The sequence below is a fragment of the Panulirus ornatus genome, chromosome 1 (assembly GCF_036320965.1).
Source record: "Panulirus ornatus isolate Po-2019 chromosome 1, ASM3632096v1, whole genome shotgun sequence".
NCBI lineage: Eukaryota > Metazoa > Arthropoda > Malacostraca > Decapoda > Palinuridae > Panulirus > Panulirus ornatus.
Window position 1 is genome coordinate 14,694,746 of NC_092224.1, and position 16,378 is coordinate 14,711,123.

At 42.1% G+C, this 16,378-nt stretch overlaps 1 protein-coding gene across 5 annotated transcripts in view; it reads left to right on the forward strand.

Moving 5' to 3' along the window:
- LOC139756702 (uncharacterized) overlaps positions 1-16,378 on the forward strand; it is a 294,843-nt gene that overhangs the window by 158,876 nt on the left and 119,589 nt on the right. For all 5 annotated transcript variants that reach the window (XM_071676596.1, XM_071676758.1, XM_071676671.1 and 2 more), the window contains exon 13: positions 14,667-14,785. In XM_071676596.1, coding sequence (XP_071532697.1) covers positions 14,667-14,785 — 119 coding nt within the window. The remainder of the gene's footprint in view (positions 1-14,666; positions 14,786-16,378) is intronic.

Here is a 16,378-nt window from a genome sequence, read left to right on the forward strand (position 1 = left end):
CACCCTATATATGCCACTCTATCATCAAGCACATTCAACAAACCTCCAAAATACTCACTCTATCTCCTTCTCACATCACCACTACTTATCACCTCCCCACTTGCCCCCTTCACTGAAGTCCCCATTTGTTCCCTTGTCTTACGCACTTTATCTACCTCCTTCCAGAACATCTTTTTATTCTCCCTAAAATTTGATGATACTCTCTCACCCCAACTCTCACCTGCCCTCTTTTTCACCTTTTGCACCCTTCTCTTGACCTCTTGCCTCTTTCTTTTATACATCTCCCAGTCATTTGCATTATTTCCATGAAAAAATCATCCTAATGCCTCTCTCCTCTCTTTCACTAATAATCTTGCTTCTTCATCCCACCACTCACTACCCTTTCTAATCTGCCCACCTCCCACGCTTCTCATGCCACAAGCATCTTTTGCGCAAGCCATCAATGCTTCCCTAGATACATCCCATTCCTCCCCTACTACCCTTACGTCCTTTGTTCTCACCTTTTTCCATTCTGTACTCAGTCACTGCTGGTACTTCCTCACACAAGTCTCCTTCCCAAGCTCACTTACTGTCACCACTCTTTTCACCCCAACATTCTCTCTTCTTTTCTGAAAACCTCTACAAATCTTCACCTTCGCCTCCACAAGATAATGATCAGACATCCTTCCAGTTGCACCTCTCAGCACATTAACATCCAAAAGTCTCTCTTTCGAGCGCTTATCAATTAACTCGTAATCCAATAACGTTCTCTGGCCATCTCTCCTACTCACATACGTATATTTATTTATTTATTTTGCTTTATCGCTGTCTCCCGCGTTAGCGAGGTAACCCTAGAAAACAGACGAAAAGAATGGCCCAACCCACCCACATACACGTCCACACGTGCAAATATACATACCTATACATCTCAATGTACACATATATATACACACACAGACATATACATATATACACATGTACATAATTCATACTGTCTGCCTTTATTTATTCCCATCGCCACCCCGCCACACATGGAATAACAACCCCCTCCCCACTCATGTGTGTGAGGTAGCGCTAGGGAAAGTCAACAAAGGCCCCATTCGTTCACACTCAGTCTCTAGCTGTCATGTAATAATGCACCGAAACCACAGCTCCCTTTCCACATCCAGGCCATGCAGAACTTTCCATGGTTTACTCCAGACGCTTCACATGCCCTGGTTCAATCCAGTGACAGCACGTCGACCCCAGTATACCACATCGTTCCAATTCACTCTGTTCCTTGCACGCCTTTCACCCTTCTGCATGTTCAGGCCCCGATCACTCAAAATCTTTTTCACTCCATCTTTCCACCTCCAATTTGGTCTCCCACTTCTCCTCGTTCCCTCCACCTCTGACACATATATCCTCTTGGTCAATCTTTCCTCACTCATTCTCTCCATGTGACCAAACCATTTCAAAACACCCTCTTCTGCTCTCTCAACCACACTCTTTTTATTTCCACACATCTCTCTTACCCTTACATTACTTACTCGATCAAACCACCTCACAGCACATATTGTCCTCAAACATCTCATTTCCAGTACATCCACCCTCCTGCGCACAACTCTATCCATAGCCCACGCCTCACAACCATACAACAGTGTTGGAACCACTATTCCTTCAAATATACCCATTTTTGCTTTCCAAGATAATGTTCTTGACTTCCAAACATTCTTCAAGGCTCCCAGAATTTTCACCCCCTCCCCCACCCTATGATTCACTTCCGCCTCCATGGTTCCATCCGCTGCCAGATCCACTCCCAGATATCTAAAACACTTTAATTCCTCCAGTTTTTCTCCCTTCAAACTTACCTCCCAATTGCCTTGGCCCTCAACCCTACTGTACCTAATAACCTTGCTCTTATTCACATTTACTCTTAACTTTCTTCTTTCACACACTTTACCAAACTCAGTCACCAGCTTCTGCAGTTTCTCACATGAATCAGCCACCAACGCTGTATCAACAGCGAACAACAACTGACTCACTTCCCAAGCTCTCTCATCCACAACAGACTGCATACTTGCCCCTCTTTCCAAAACTCTTGCATTCACCTCCCTAACAACCCCATCCATAAACAAATTAAACAACCATGGAGACATCACACACCCCTGCCGCAAACCTACATTCACTGAGAACCAATCACTTTCCTCTCTTCCTACACGTACACATGCCTTACATCCTCGATAAAAACTTTTCACTGCTTCTAACAACTTGCCTCCCACACCATATATTCTTAATACCTTCCACAGAGCATCTCTATCAACTCTATCATATGCCTTCTTATATACTTATGTACATCTCTCTTTTTAAACCAGGTATTCCCAATCACCAGTGCTTTTTCAGCACATAAATCTACAAGCTCTTCACCATTTCCATTTACAACACTGAACACCCCATTTACACCAATTACTCCCTCATCTGCCTCATTACTCACCTTTGCATTCAAATCACCCATCACTATAACCCGGTCTCGTGCAATCAAAACTACTAACACACTCACTCATCTGCTCCCAAAACACTTGCCTCTCATGATCTTTCTTCTCATGCCCAGGTGCATATGCACCAATAATCACCCATCTCTCTCCATCCACTTTCAGTTTTACCCATATCAATATAGAGTTTACTTTCTTACACTCTATCACATACTCCCATCAGTCCTGTTTCATGAGTGGTGCTACTCCTTCCCTTGCTCTTTTTCTCTCACTAACCCGTGACTTTACTCACAAGACATTCCCAAACCACTCTTCCCCTTTACCCTTGAGCTTCGTTTCAGTCAGAGCCAAATCATCCAGGCTCCTTTCCTCAAACATACTACCTATCTCTCCTTTTTTCTCATCTTGGTTACATCCACACACATTTAGACACCCCAATCTGAGCCTTTGAGGAGGATGAGCACTATCCGTGTGACTCCTTCTTCTGTTTCCCATTTTAGAAAGTTAAAATACAGGGAGGGGAAGGTTTCCAGTTCCCCGCTCCCGTCCCCTTTAGTCACCTTCTACGACACGTGAGGAATGCTTGGGAAGTATTCTTTCTCACCTATCCCCAGGGATTATATATGTAGCATTTATGGATCTGTAGAAGGCATGTGATAGAGTTGATAGAGACGCTTTGTGGAAGGTATTAAGAATATATGGTGTGGGAGGCAAGTTGTTAGAAGCAGTGAAAAGTTTTTATCGAGGATGTAAGGCAAGTGTACGTGTAGGAAGAGAGGAAAGTGATTGGTTCTCAGTGAATGTAGGTTTGCGGCAGGGGTGTGTGATGTCTCCATGGTTGTTTAATTTGTTTATGGATGGGGTTGTTAGAGAGATGAATGCAAGAGTTTTGGAAAGAGGGGCAAGTATGCAGTCTGTTGTGGATGAGAGAGCTTGGGAAGTGAGTCAGTTGTTGTTCGCTGATGATTCAGCACTGGTGGCTGATTTGTGTGAGACAGTGCAGAAGCTGGTGACTGAGTTTGGTATAGTGTGTGAAAGAGGAAAGCTGTTAGCTACAGTAGGGTTGAGGGACAAGTCATTTGGGAGGTAAGTTTGAATGGAGAAAAACTGGAGGAAGTGAAGTGTTTTAGATAACTGGGAGTGGATCTGGCAGCGGATGGAACCATGGAAGCGGAAGTAAATCATAGGGTGGGGGACGGGGTGAAAGTTCGGGGAGCATTGAAGAATGTGTGGAAGTCGAGAACATTATCTTGGAAAGCAAAAATGGGTATGTTTAAAGGAATAGTGGTTCCAACAATGTTATATGGTTGCGAGGCGTGGGCTATGGATAGGGTTGTGCGGAGGAGGGTGGATGTGCTGGAAATGAGATGTTTGAGGACAATATGTGGTGTGAGGTGGTTTGATCGAGTAAGTAATAATAGGGTAAGAGATGTGTGGTAATAAAAAGAGTGCGGTTGAGAGAGCAGAAGAGTGTGTGTTGAAATGGTTTGGTTGCATGGAGAGAATGAGTGAGGAAAGATTGACCAAGAGGATATACGTGTCAGAGGTGGAGGTAACGAGGAGAAATGGAAACCAAATTGGAGGTGGAAAGATGGAGTGAAAAAGATTTTGTGTGATCGGGGCCTGAACATGCAGGAGGGTGAAAGGCGTGCAAGGAATAGAGTGAATTGGAACGATGTGGTATATCGGGGTCAACGTGCTGTCAATGGATTGAACGAGGGCATGTGAAGTGTCTGGGGTAAACCATGGCAAGTTGTGTGGGGCCTGGATGTGGAAAGGGAGCTGTGGTTTCAGTGCATTGTTACATGACAGCTAGAGACTGAATGTGAACGAAAGTGGCCTTTGTTGACTTTCCCTAGCGCTACCTCGCACACATGAGTGGGGAGGGGGTGGTTATTTTCATGTATGGCAGGATGGCGCTGGGAATGAATAAAGGAAGACAGTATGAATTATGTGCATGTGTATATATGTATATGTTTGTGTGTGTATATATATGTATACGTTGAGATGTATAGGTATGTATATTTGCGTGTGTGGACATCTATGTATATACATGTGTATGTGGGTGAGTTGGGCCATTCTTTCGTCTGTTTCCTTGCGCTACCTCGCTAACAAGGGAGACAGCGACAAAGCAAAATATAAGAAATGATAAATAATAGTATATATTCATATGTCTGTGTATATACATGTATGTATAATTGAAATGTATAGGTATGTATATGTGCATGTGTGGGCATTTATGGAAATACATGTGTATGTGGGTGGGTTGGGCCATTGTTTTGTCTGTTTCCTTGCGCTACCTCGGTATCATGGGAGACATCGACTAAGTATAATCAAAAGATAAGATAAAAGAAAATTTTATGGCACATAAAACTCATTTCAGAAAATCCTCACTTACAAACATTGTACGTCCTATAAGCTGGGGTTTGCAGAGCCTGAAGCACTGAGTGCTGAAGGCATATTGTTTTCCATTTAATTTTATGGCACTACACTGAAATGTGGGTAGTTTCAACAAAAATATTGTATATTTCCATTTAAGTATTTACTCAAGTCAATTCGGATAGAATATAGTATATTTATTATTTATTATTATAGATTGGGGAAGAGCAGTGTGGTTTCAGAAGTGGTAGAGGATGTGTGGATCAGGTGTTTGCTTTGAAGAATGTATGTGAGAAATACTTAGAAAAGCAAATGGATTTGTATGTAGCATTTATGGATCTGGAGAAGGCATATGATAGAGTTGATAGAGATGCTCTGTGGAAGGTATTAAGAATATATGGTGTGGGAGGCAAGTTGTTAGAAGCAGTGAAAAGTTTTTATCGAGGATGTAAGGCATGTGTACGTGTAGGAAGAGAGGAAAGTGATTGGTTCTCAGTGAATGTAGGTTTGCGGCAGGGGTGTGTGATGTCTCCATGGTTGTTTAATTTGTTTATGGATGGGGTTGTTAGGGAGGTGAATGCAAGAGTTTTGGAAAGAGGGGCAAGTATGAAGTCTGTTGTGGATGAGAGAGCTTGGGAAGTGAGTCAGATGTTGTTCGCTGATGATACAGCGCTGGTGGCTGATTCATGTGAGAAACTGCAGAAGCTGGTGACTGAGTTTGGTAAAGTGTGTGAAAGAAGAAAGTTAAGAGTAAATGTGAATAAGAGCAAGGTTATTAGGTACAGTAGGGTTGAGGGCCAAGGCAATTGGGAGGTAAGTTTGAAGGGAGAAAAACTGGAGGAAGTAAAGTGTTTTAGATATCTGGGAGTGGATCTGGCAGCAGATGGAACCATGGAAGCGGAAGTGGATCATAGGGTGGGGGAGGGGGCGAAAATTCTGGGAGCCTTGAAGAATGTGTGGAAGTCGAGAACATTATCTCGGAAAGCAAAAATGGGTATGTTTGAAGGAATAGTGGTTCCAACAATGTTGTATGGTTGCGAGGTGTGGGCTATGGATAGAGTTGTGCGCAGGAGGATGGATGTGCTGGAAATGAGATGTTTGAGGACAATGTGTGGTGTGAGGTGGTTTGATTGAGTAAGTAACGTAAGGGTAAGAGAGATGTGTGTAAATAAAAAGAGCGTGGTTGAGAGAGCAGAAGAGGGTGTTTTGAAATGGTTTGGGCACATGGAGAGAATGAGTGAGGAAAGATTGACCAAGAGGATATATGTGTCGGAGGTGGAGGGAACGAGGAGAAGTGGGAGACCAAATTGGAGGTGGAAAGATGGAGTGAAAAAGATTTTGTGTGATCGGAGCCTGAACATGCAGGAGAGTGAAAGGAGGGCAAGGAATAGAGTGAATTGGATCGATGTGGTATACCGGGGTTGACGTGCTGTCAGTGGATTGAATCAGGGCATGTGAAGCGTCTGGGGTAAACCATGGAAAGCTGTGTAGGTATGTATATTTGCGTGTGTGGACGTATGTATATACATGTGTATGGGGGTGGGTTGGGCCATTTCTTTCGTCTGTTTCCTTGCGCTACCTCGCAAATGCGTGAGACAGCGAAAAAAAAAATTATTATACTTTGTCGCTGTCTCCCGCATTAGTGAGGTAGTGCAAGGAAACAAATGAAAGAACGGCCCAACCCACCCACATACACATGTATGTACATACACATCCACACACGCACATATACATACCTATACATCTCAACGTATACATATATATACACACAGACGTATACATATATGCACATATACATAATTCATACTGTCTGCCCTTATTCATTCCTGTCGCCACCCTGCCATTCATGAAATGACAACTTCCTCCCCCTGCATGTGCGCGAGGTAGCGCTAGGAAAAAACAACAAAGGCCATATTCGTTCACACTCAGTCTCTAGCTGTCATGTATAATGCACCGAAACCACTGCCCCCTTTCCACATCCAGGCTCCACACAACTTGCCATGGTTTACCCCAGACGCTTCACATGTCCTGGTTCAGTCCATTGACAGCACGTCGACCCTGATATACCACATCGTTCCAATTCACTCTATTCCTTGCATGCCTTTCAGCCCTTCTGCATGTTCAGGCCCTGATCACTCAAAATCTTTTTCACTCCATCTTTCCACCTCCAATTTGGTCTCCCACTTCTCCTTGTTCCCTCTACCTCCGACAACCATATATCCTCTTTTTCAGTCTTTCCTCACTCATTGTCTCCATGTGACCAAACCATTTCAAAACACCCTCTTTTGCTCTCTCAACCACACTCTTTTTATTACCACACATCTCCCTTACCCTATCGTTACTTACTCGATCAAACCATCTCGCACTACATATGTCCTCAGACATCTCATTTCCAGCACATGCACCCTCCTCCACACAAGTCTATCTGTAGCCCACGCCTCACAGCCATATAACACTGTTGGAACCACTATTCCTTCAAACATACCATTTTTGCTTTCCAAGATAACGTTCTCGACTTCCAAACATTTTTCAACTCTCCCAGAACTTTCGCCCCCTCTCCCACCCTATGATTCACTTCCGCTTCCATTGTTCCATCCGCTGCCAAATCTACTCCCAGATACCTAAAACCTTCACTTCCTCCTGATTTTCTCCATTCAGACTTACCTTGCAATTGACTTGTCCCTCAATCCTTCTGTACCTAATGACCTTGCTCCTATTCACATTTACTCTCAGCTCTCTTCCTTCACACACTTTACCAAACTCAGTCACCAGCTTTTGTAGTTCCTCACCCAAATCAGCCACCAGTGCTCTATCATCAGCAAACAACAGCTGACTCACTTCCCAAGCTCTCTCATCGACAACAGACTTCATACACACCCCTCTTTCCAAAACTCTTGCATTCACCTCCCTAACAACCCCATCCATAAACAAATTAAACAACCATGGAGACATCACGCACCCCTGTCGCAAACCAACATTCACTGAGAACGAATCACTTTCCTCTCTTCCTACTCGTACACATGCCTTACATCCTTGATAAAAACTTTTCACTGCTTCTAACAACTTGCCTCCCACACCATAAATTCTTAATACCTTCTACAGAGCACCTCTGTCAAATCTATCATGCAACTATACATATTATACAACTATACTCACACGCAACTATACATACCTATACATCTAAATGTACACATATATATATACACACACAGACACATACATATATACCCATGCACACAATTCACACTGCCTGCCCCTATTCATTCCCATCGCCACCTCACCACACATGGAATACCATCCCCCTCCCCCCTCATGTGTGCGAGGTAGCACTAGGAAAAGACAACAAAGGCCCCATTCGTTCACACTCAGTCTCCAGCTGTCATGCAATAATGCCCGAAACCACAGCTCCCTTTCCACATCCAGGCCCCACACAACGTTCCATGGTTAGTTACCCCAGACGCTTCACATGCCCTGAGTCAATCCACTGACAGCACGTCAACCCCGGTATACCACATCGATCCAATTCAATCTATTCCTTGCCCGCCTTTCACCCCCCCCCCTGCATGTTCAGGCCCCGATCACTCAAAATCTTTTTCACTCCATTTTTCCACCTCCAATTTGGTCTTCCACTTCTCCTCGTTCCCTCCACCTCCGACACATATATCCTCTTGGTCAATCTTTCCTCACTCATTCTCTCCATGTGCCCAAACCATTTCAAAACACCCTCTTCTGCTCTCTCAACCACGCTCTTTTTATTTCCACACATCTCTCTTACCCTTACATTACTTACTTGATCAAACCACCTCACACCACACATTGTCCTCAAACATCTCATTTCCAGCACATCCACCCTCCTGCGCACAACTCTATCCATAGCCCACGCCTCGCAACCATACAACATTGTTGGAACCACTATTCCTTCAAATATACCCATTTTTTCTTTTGGAGATAATGTTCTCGACTTCCACACATTCTTCAAGGCTCCCAGGATTTTCGCCCCCTCCCCCACCCTATGATTCACTTCCGCTTCCATGGTTCCATCCTCTGCCAGACCCACTCCCAGATACCTAAAACACTTTACTTCCTCCAGTTTTTCTCCATTCAAACTTACCTCCCAATTGACTTGACCCTCAACCCTACTGTACCTAATAACCTTGCTCTTATTCACATTTACTCTTAACTTTCTTCTTTCACACACTTTACCAAACTCAGTCACCAGCTTCTGCAGTTTCTCACATGAATCACATGAATAATAATAATAATAATAATTATTTTTATTTATTCATTTATTTTGCTTTGTCGCTGTCTCGTGCGTTAGTGAGGTAGCGCAACGAAACAGACGAAAGAATGGCCCAACCCACCCACATACACATGTATATACATACACGTCCACCCACGCAAATATATATACCTATACATCTCAACATATACATATATATACACACACAGACATATATACACATGTAACATATTTCATACTGTCTGCCTTTATTCCTTCCCATTGCCACGCTGCCACACATGAAATAACAAACCCCCCTCCCCCCTCATGTGTGCGAGGTAGCTCTAGGAAAAGACAACAAAGGCCACATTCATTCACACTGTCTCTAGCTGTCATGTAATAATGCACCGAAACCACAGCTCCCTTTCCACATCCAGGCCCCACAGAACTTTCCATGGTTTACCTCAGAAGCTTCACATGCCCTGGACCAATCCATTGAAAGCACGTTGACCCCGGTATACCACATTGTTCCAATTCACTCTATTCCTTGCACGCCTTTCACCCTCCTGCATGTTCAGGCCCCGATCACTCAAAATCTTTTTCACTCCATCCTTCCACCTCCAATAATTATAATTATAATACAATATTTTTCAACTGAAAATAATCCAAAATGCGATTACTGTAGCATCTTTGGCACAACAAAATAAAGCGTTTCAATTGTTTTCTTCATGATTTTATCCCTTTTTCCATTGTAATACTTACATTATTTCAGCAAAAATAGTACATTTCCATGAATATTATATCAAGCACAGTATGAATAGAATATAATTGTAATTTAGCAGTATTTTATTTGAAAACTATTAAAAAACGAGTAACATCTCTTGAACGTCAAGGTTAAGTGATTTTATTTTTGTCAAGTATTTTATTGTATATTATATTGAAATGCATCATGTTTCAGCAAAACTATATTTCATGTAACAGTTTTTAAATGAAAACGATTTGAAAACACATACCATCTATCTGATATGACAGAGCCTTGGTCGCAGATGTTTTGTCTTGCATTGGCCCTTCCTAAGCAGCCTTTAATATTACTGTATGTTGAAATTGTGTTTATGCTCATATTGCCTTGCTTTTTATTTTCCAGAAATTTGACAGGTTTGTATATAATACAGTGTTATGGTACTTGTTATTACTAATTGGTACATATTTTACATTTCCATTGTTTACTAGCAGTAATTGATAAATATTTTTCATGTCTGAAGCTAAAAGTTGCTCTTAGCCCTTCCCATCATGCATGGATTTCAACCTAATTTAAACTATCATGGTGATTAAGCACCTGTATATGTCTGTGTTTGTATACGTTGAAATGTACATTTTTGTGTGTGGGCGTTTATTTATATACGTTTATGTGGGTGGGTTGGGCCATTCCTCGTCTATTTCCTTGTGCTACCTTGCTAACGTGGGAGATGGCGATTAAGTAAACATAAATGAAGAACTCATTTCAGAAAATCCTCACCAAAAAGACACTATGATCTATAAACTGAGGTTTGCTGAGCTAGAAACACTGAGCACCAAAGGCATATTGTTTACCATTTATTATTATGTCACTACACTGAAATGACAGTAGTTCCAGGAAAAAATTTGTATATTTCCATTCAAGTATTTATTCAAGACAATTAGAATAGATTATTACTGATTGAGCATCCCTAATCCGAAAATCAGAAATCCAGTTTGCTCCAAAATCCTAAACTTTTGAGCGGCGACATGACGTTACAAGTGGAAACCTCTACACCTGTCCTCACTTGCCCATACTAGGCTCTGACGTTCTGTTGGTGCCAGTTTTTACAAACCATCATCACTGACAGACCTTTGCTCTGTGTTGTTTGCTTATTTTTTGCTCAGTGGTACAAAGATATTGTTGAGAATATCAAAAAGGCCTGCAGATACCCCTGTGGGTAACGATGATAAGGAAAAGAGGAAGCGTTTATGTTTATCTATGGTTCACTGTTACATAAACCTTGTTTCATGCACAAAATTATTGAAAATCTTGTATGAATTACCTTCAGGCTATGTGTATAAGGTGATGATTGGGAATACCTGGTTTAAAAAGCGAGATATACATAAGTATACTTATGTAAGTAGGAGAGATGGCCAGAGAGCGTTATTGGATTACGTGTTAATTGACAGGTGTGCGAAAGAGAGACTTTTGGATGTCAATGTACTGAGAGGTGCAACTGGAGGGATGTCTGATCATTATCTTGTGGAGGCTAAGGTGAAGATTAGTATGGGTTTTCAGAAAAGAAGAGTGAATGTTGGGGTGAAGAAGGTGGTGAGAGTAAGTGAGCTTGGGAAGGAGACCTGTGTGAAGAAGTATCAGGAGAGACTGTGTACAGAATGGAAAAAGGTGAGAACAATGGAAGTAAGGGGAGTGGGGGAGGAATGGGATGTATTTAGGGAATCAGTGATGGATTGCGCAAAAGATGCTTGTGGCATGAGAAGAGTGGGAGGTGGGCTGTTTAGAAAGGGTAGTGAGTGGTGGGATGAAGAAGTAAGAGTATTAGTGAAAGAGAAGAGAGAGGCATTTGGACGATTTTTGCAGGGAAAAAATGCAATTGAGTGGGAGAAGTATAAAAGAAAGAGACAGGAGGTCAAGAGAAAGGTGCAAGAGGTGAAAAAAAGGGCAAATGAGAGTTGGGGTGAGAGACTATCAGTAAATTTTAGGGAGAATAAAAAGATGTTCTGGAAGGAGGTAAATAGGGTGCGTAAGACAAGGGAGCAAATGGGAACTTCAGTGAAGGGCGTAAATGGGGAGGTGATAACAAGTAGTGGTGATGTGAGAGGAGATGGAATGAGTATTTTGAAGGTTTGTTGAATGTGTCTGATGACAGAGTGGCAGATATAGGGTGTTTGGGTCGAGGTGGTGTGCAAAGTGAGAGGGTTAGGGAAAATGATTTGGTAAACAGAGAAGAGGTAGTAAAAGCTTTGCGGAAGATGAAAGCCGGCAAGGCAGCAGGTTTGGATGGTATTGCAGTGGAATTTATTAAAAAAGGGGGTGACTGTATTGTTGACTGGTTGGTAAGGTTATTTAATGTATGTATGACTCATGGTGAGGTGCCTGAGGATTGGCGGAATGCGTGCATAGTGCCATTGTACAAAGGCAAAGGGGATAAGAGTGAGTGCTCAAATTACAGAGGTATAAGTTTGTTGAGTATTCCTGGTAAATTATATGGGAGAGTATTGATTGAGAGGGTGAAGGCATGTACAGAGCATCAGATTGGGGAAGAGCAGTGTGGTTTCAGAAGTGGTAGAGGATGTGTGGATCAGGTGTTTGCTTTGAAGAATGTATGTGAGAAATACTTAGAAAAGCAAATGGATTTGTATGTAGCATTTATGGATCTGGAGAAGGCATATGATAGAGTTGATAGAGATGCTCTGTGGAAGGTATTAAGAATATATGGTGTGGGAGGCAAGTTGTTAGAAGCAGTGAAAAGTTTTTATCGAGGATGTAAGGCATGTGTACGTGTAGGAAGAGAGGAAAGTGATTGGTTCTCAGTGAATGTAGGTTTGCGGCAGGGGTGTGTGATGTCTCCATGGTTGTTTAATTTGTTTATGGATGGGGTTGTTAGGGAGGTAAATGCAAGAGTCTTGGAAAGAGGGGCAAGTATGAAGTCTGTTGGGGATGAGAGAGCTTGGGAAGTGAGTCAGTTGTTGTTCGCTGATGATACAGCGCTGGTGGCTGATTCATGTGAGAAACTGCAGAAGCTGGTGACTGAGTTTGGTAAAGTGTGTGGAAGAAGAAAGTTAAGAGTAAATGTGAATAAGAGCAAGGTTATTAGGTACAGTAGGGTTGAGGGTCAAGTCAATTGGGAGGTGAGTTTGAATGGAGAAAAACTGGAGGAAGTGAAGTGTTTTAGATATCTGGGAGTGGATCTGTCAGCGGATGGAACCATGGAAGCGGAAGTGGATCATAGGGTGGGGGAGGGGGCGAAAATTTTGGGAGCCTTGAAAAATGTGTGGAAGTCGAGAACATTATCTCGGAAAGCAAAAATGGGTATGTTTGAAGGAATAGTAGGTTCCAACAATGTTGTATGGTTGCGAGGCGTGGGCTATGGATAGAGTTGTGCGCAGGAGGATGGATGTGCTGGAAATGAGATGTTTGAGGACAATGTGTGGTGTGAGGTGGTTTGATCGAGTAAGTAACGTAAGGGTAAGAGAGATGTGTGGAAATAAAAAGAGCGTGGTTGAGAGAGCAGAAGAGGGTGTTTTGAAATGGTTTGGGCACATGGAGAGAATGAGTGAGGAAAGATTGACCAAGAGGATATATGTGTCGGAGGTGGAGGGAACGAGGAGAAGAGGGAGACCAAATTGGAGGTGGAAAGATGGAGTGAAAAGGATTTTGTGTGATCGGGGCCTGAACATGCAGGAGGGTGAAAGGAGGGCAAGGAATAGAGTGAATTGGAGCGATGTGGTATACAGGGGTTGACGTGCTGTCAGTGGATTGAATCAAGGCATGTGAAGCGTCCGGGGTAAACCATGGAAAGCTGTGTAGGTATGTATATTTGCGTGTGTGGACGTGTGTATATACATGTGTAGGGGTGGGTTGGGCCATTTCTTTCGTCTGTTTCCTTGCGCTACCTCGCAAACACGGGAGACAGCGACAAAGTATAAAAAAAAAAAAAAAAAAAAATGAAACTTAAGTGGATTTTGTGTTTAGACTTGGGTCCCATCCCCAAGATGTGTCATTATGTATATACAAATATTCCAAAATCTGAAAAAAATCCAAAATCCAAAACCCTTCTGGTCCCAAGCATTTCAGAGAAGGGATACTCAATCAGTATTTTAATTCAATATTTTTTAACTGACAATCATTTGAAAAGTGATTATGGTAACATCTTTTGAACAATGAAAGAAAGCAAAAATTGATTGTTTTCATCATGATTTTTTCCCACTTTCCACTGTAATATATATGTCATATCAGTAAAAATGTTACATTTCCATGAATGTATTATATCAGTCGCAGTATGAATAGAATATCATTGTAGTATAACAGTATTTTAACCGAAAACTATTAAAAGAATGAGCAACATATCTTGAACATCGGAAAGTTAGGTAAAGTCTTTTGTTTTCATTGTATTTTATCCTGTCTTACATTGAAATACATCATGTTTCATTAAAACTGCTATTTGTTTCTGTGAGTATATTCATTCAGGCCCAGTTAAGGTAAATTATACTAGTCATGTAACGTTTATTTTAACTGGAAACCATTCAAAAAGCACGTGATCTATCTGATATAGCAGAACCCTGGTCGCGTAGGCTTTGCCTTTGCATCGGCCCTTCCCATCACGCATGGATTTCATCCAAACGAAACTACTACCCATTTAAAGGTCAACCCCCAAATTTTTCCTTAAAAATTTGGTCATAAAAACTTGAACTATATATGAGTACATATGGTATGTAATAGCAAAGTGAGAAGGATTATGCAGTTAGATGGAAAGCAAAGAAAATATGAAGCACCTTTGTTTTTATTGATTATTGGTTTGAAACTTTTTTCCAGCTTTATATCTGTATTCAAATGTATTGTTGTCTCATGAATATTGACATATGCACATTTTTTTCAGGTTTTGTTACCACTTCCCGGTTACAATGTAGAATATCCCAATAATGAGATTAAGGAATGGTACTCAGAGCTGCTAGATGCTGATGGCCTTTCGTTTACTTCCCTTAAACACCGTGTTAAGTAAGTACCCTTTTGATGAAACACACTCATTTGTATTTAGTACTGAGTCCATCAAATATAATTCCCACTTTTCATGACACCTGAATCTATGGATGATTTAGCTCTTTTCAGCAAAATGTCATGAAAGTACATGTGCTTAAAAGTTGGACAATGTGTAAATGATCTTTTTACAACTTTATATGGTTATCTTGGGTTCTTTCTCAACTATTGGTTCATTATGAAATTTTTCATTTGTTGGCCCAGTGCATTTCTAGGTGTCGCACCCATGCTAAGTCAAATTAAATTATGGAGTTGATGTTTTAGTATTATTTTTTATTTATTTATTTATTTTGCTTTGTCGCTGTCTCCCGCGTTAGCGAGGTAGCGCAAGGAAACAGACGAAAGAATGGCCCAACCCACCCACATACACATGTATATACATACATGTCCGCACATGCAAATATACATACCTATACATCTCATCGTATACATATATATACACACACAGACACAACTACATATATACACATGTACATAATTCATACTGTCTGCCTTTGCTCATTCCCATCGCCACCTCGCCACACATGAAATAACAACCCCCTCCCCCCTCATGTGTGCGAGGTAGCGCTAGGAAAAGACAACAAAGGCCCCATTCGTTCACACTCAGTCTCTAGCTGTCATGTAATAATGCACAGATACCACAGCTCCCTTTCCACATCCAGGCCTCACAGAACTTTCCATGGTTTACCCCAGACGCTTCACATGCCCTGGTTCAATCCTTTCACAGCAGGTCGACCCTGGTATACCACATCGTTCCAATTCACTCTATTTCTTGCACGCCTTTCACCCTCCTGCATGTTCAGGCCCCAATCACTCAAAATCTTTTTCACTCCATCTTTCCACCTCCAATTTGGTCTCCCACTTCTCGTTTCCTCCCCCTCTGACACATATTATTATTTTTTTTTTTTTTTTGTCGCTGTCTCCCGCGTTTGCGAGGTAGCGCAAGGAAACAGACGAAAGAAATGGCCCAACCCACCCCCATACACATGTATATACATACGTCCACACACGCAAATATACATACCTACACAGCTTTCCATGGTTTACCCCAGACGCTTCACATGCCTTGATTCAATCCACTGACAGCACGTCAACCCCAGTATACCACATCGATCCAATTCACTCTATTCCTTGCCCTCCTTTCACCCTCCTGCATGTTCAGGCCCCGATCACACAAAATCTTTTTCACTCCATCTTTCCACCTCCAATTTGGTCTCCCTCTTCTCCTTGTTCCCTCCACCTCCGACACATATATCCTCTTGGTCAATCTTTCCTCACTCATTCTCTCCATGTGCCGAAACCATTTCAAAACACCCTCTTCTGCTCTCTCAACCACGCTCTTTTTATTTCCACACATCTCTCTTACCCTTACGTTACTTACTCGATCAAACCACCTCACACCGCACATTGTCCTCAAACATCTCATTTCCAGCACATCCATCCTCCTGCGCACAACTCTATCCATAGCCCACGTCTCGCAACCATACAACATTGTTGGAACCACTATTCCTTCAAACATACCCATTTTTGCTTTCCGAGATAATGTTCTCGACT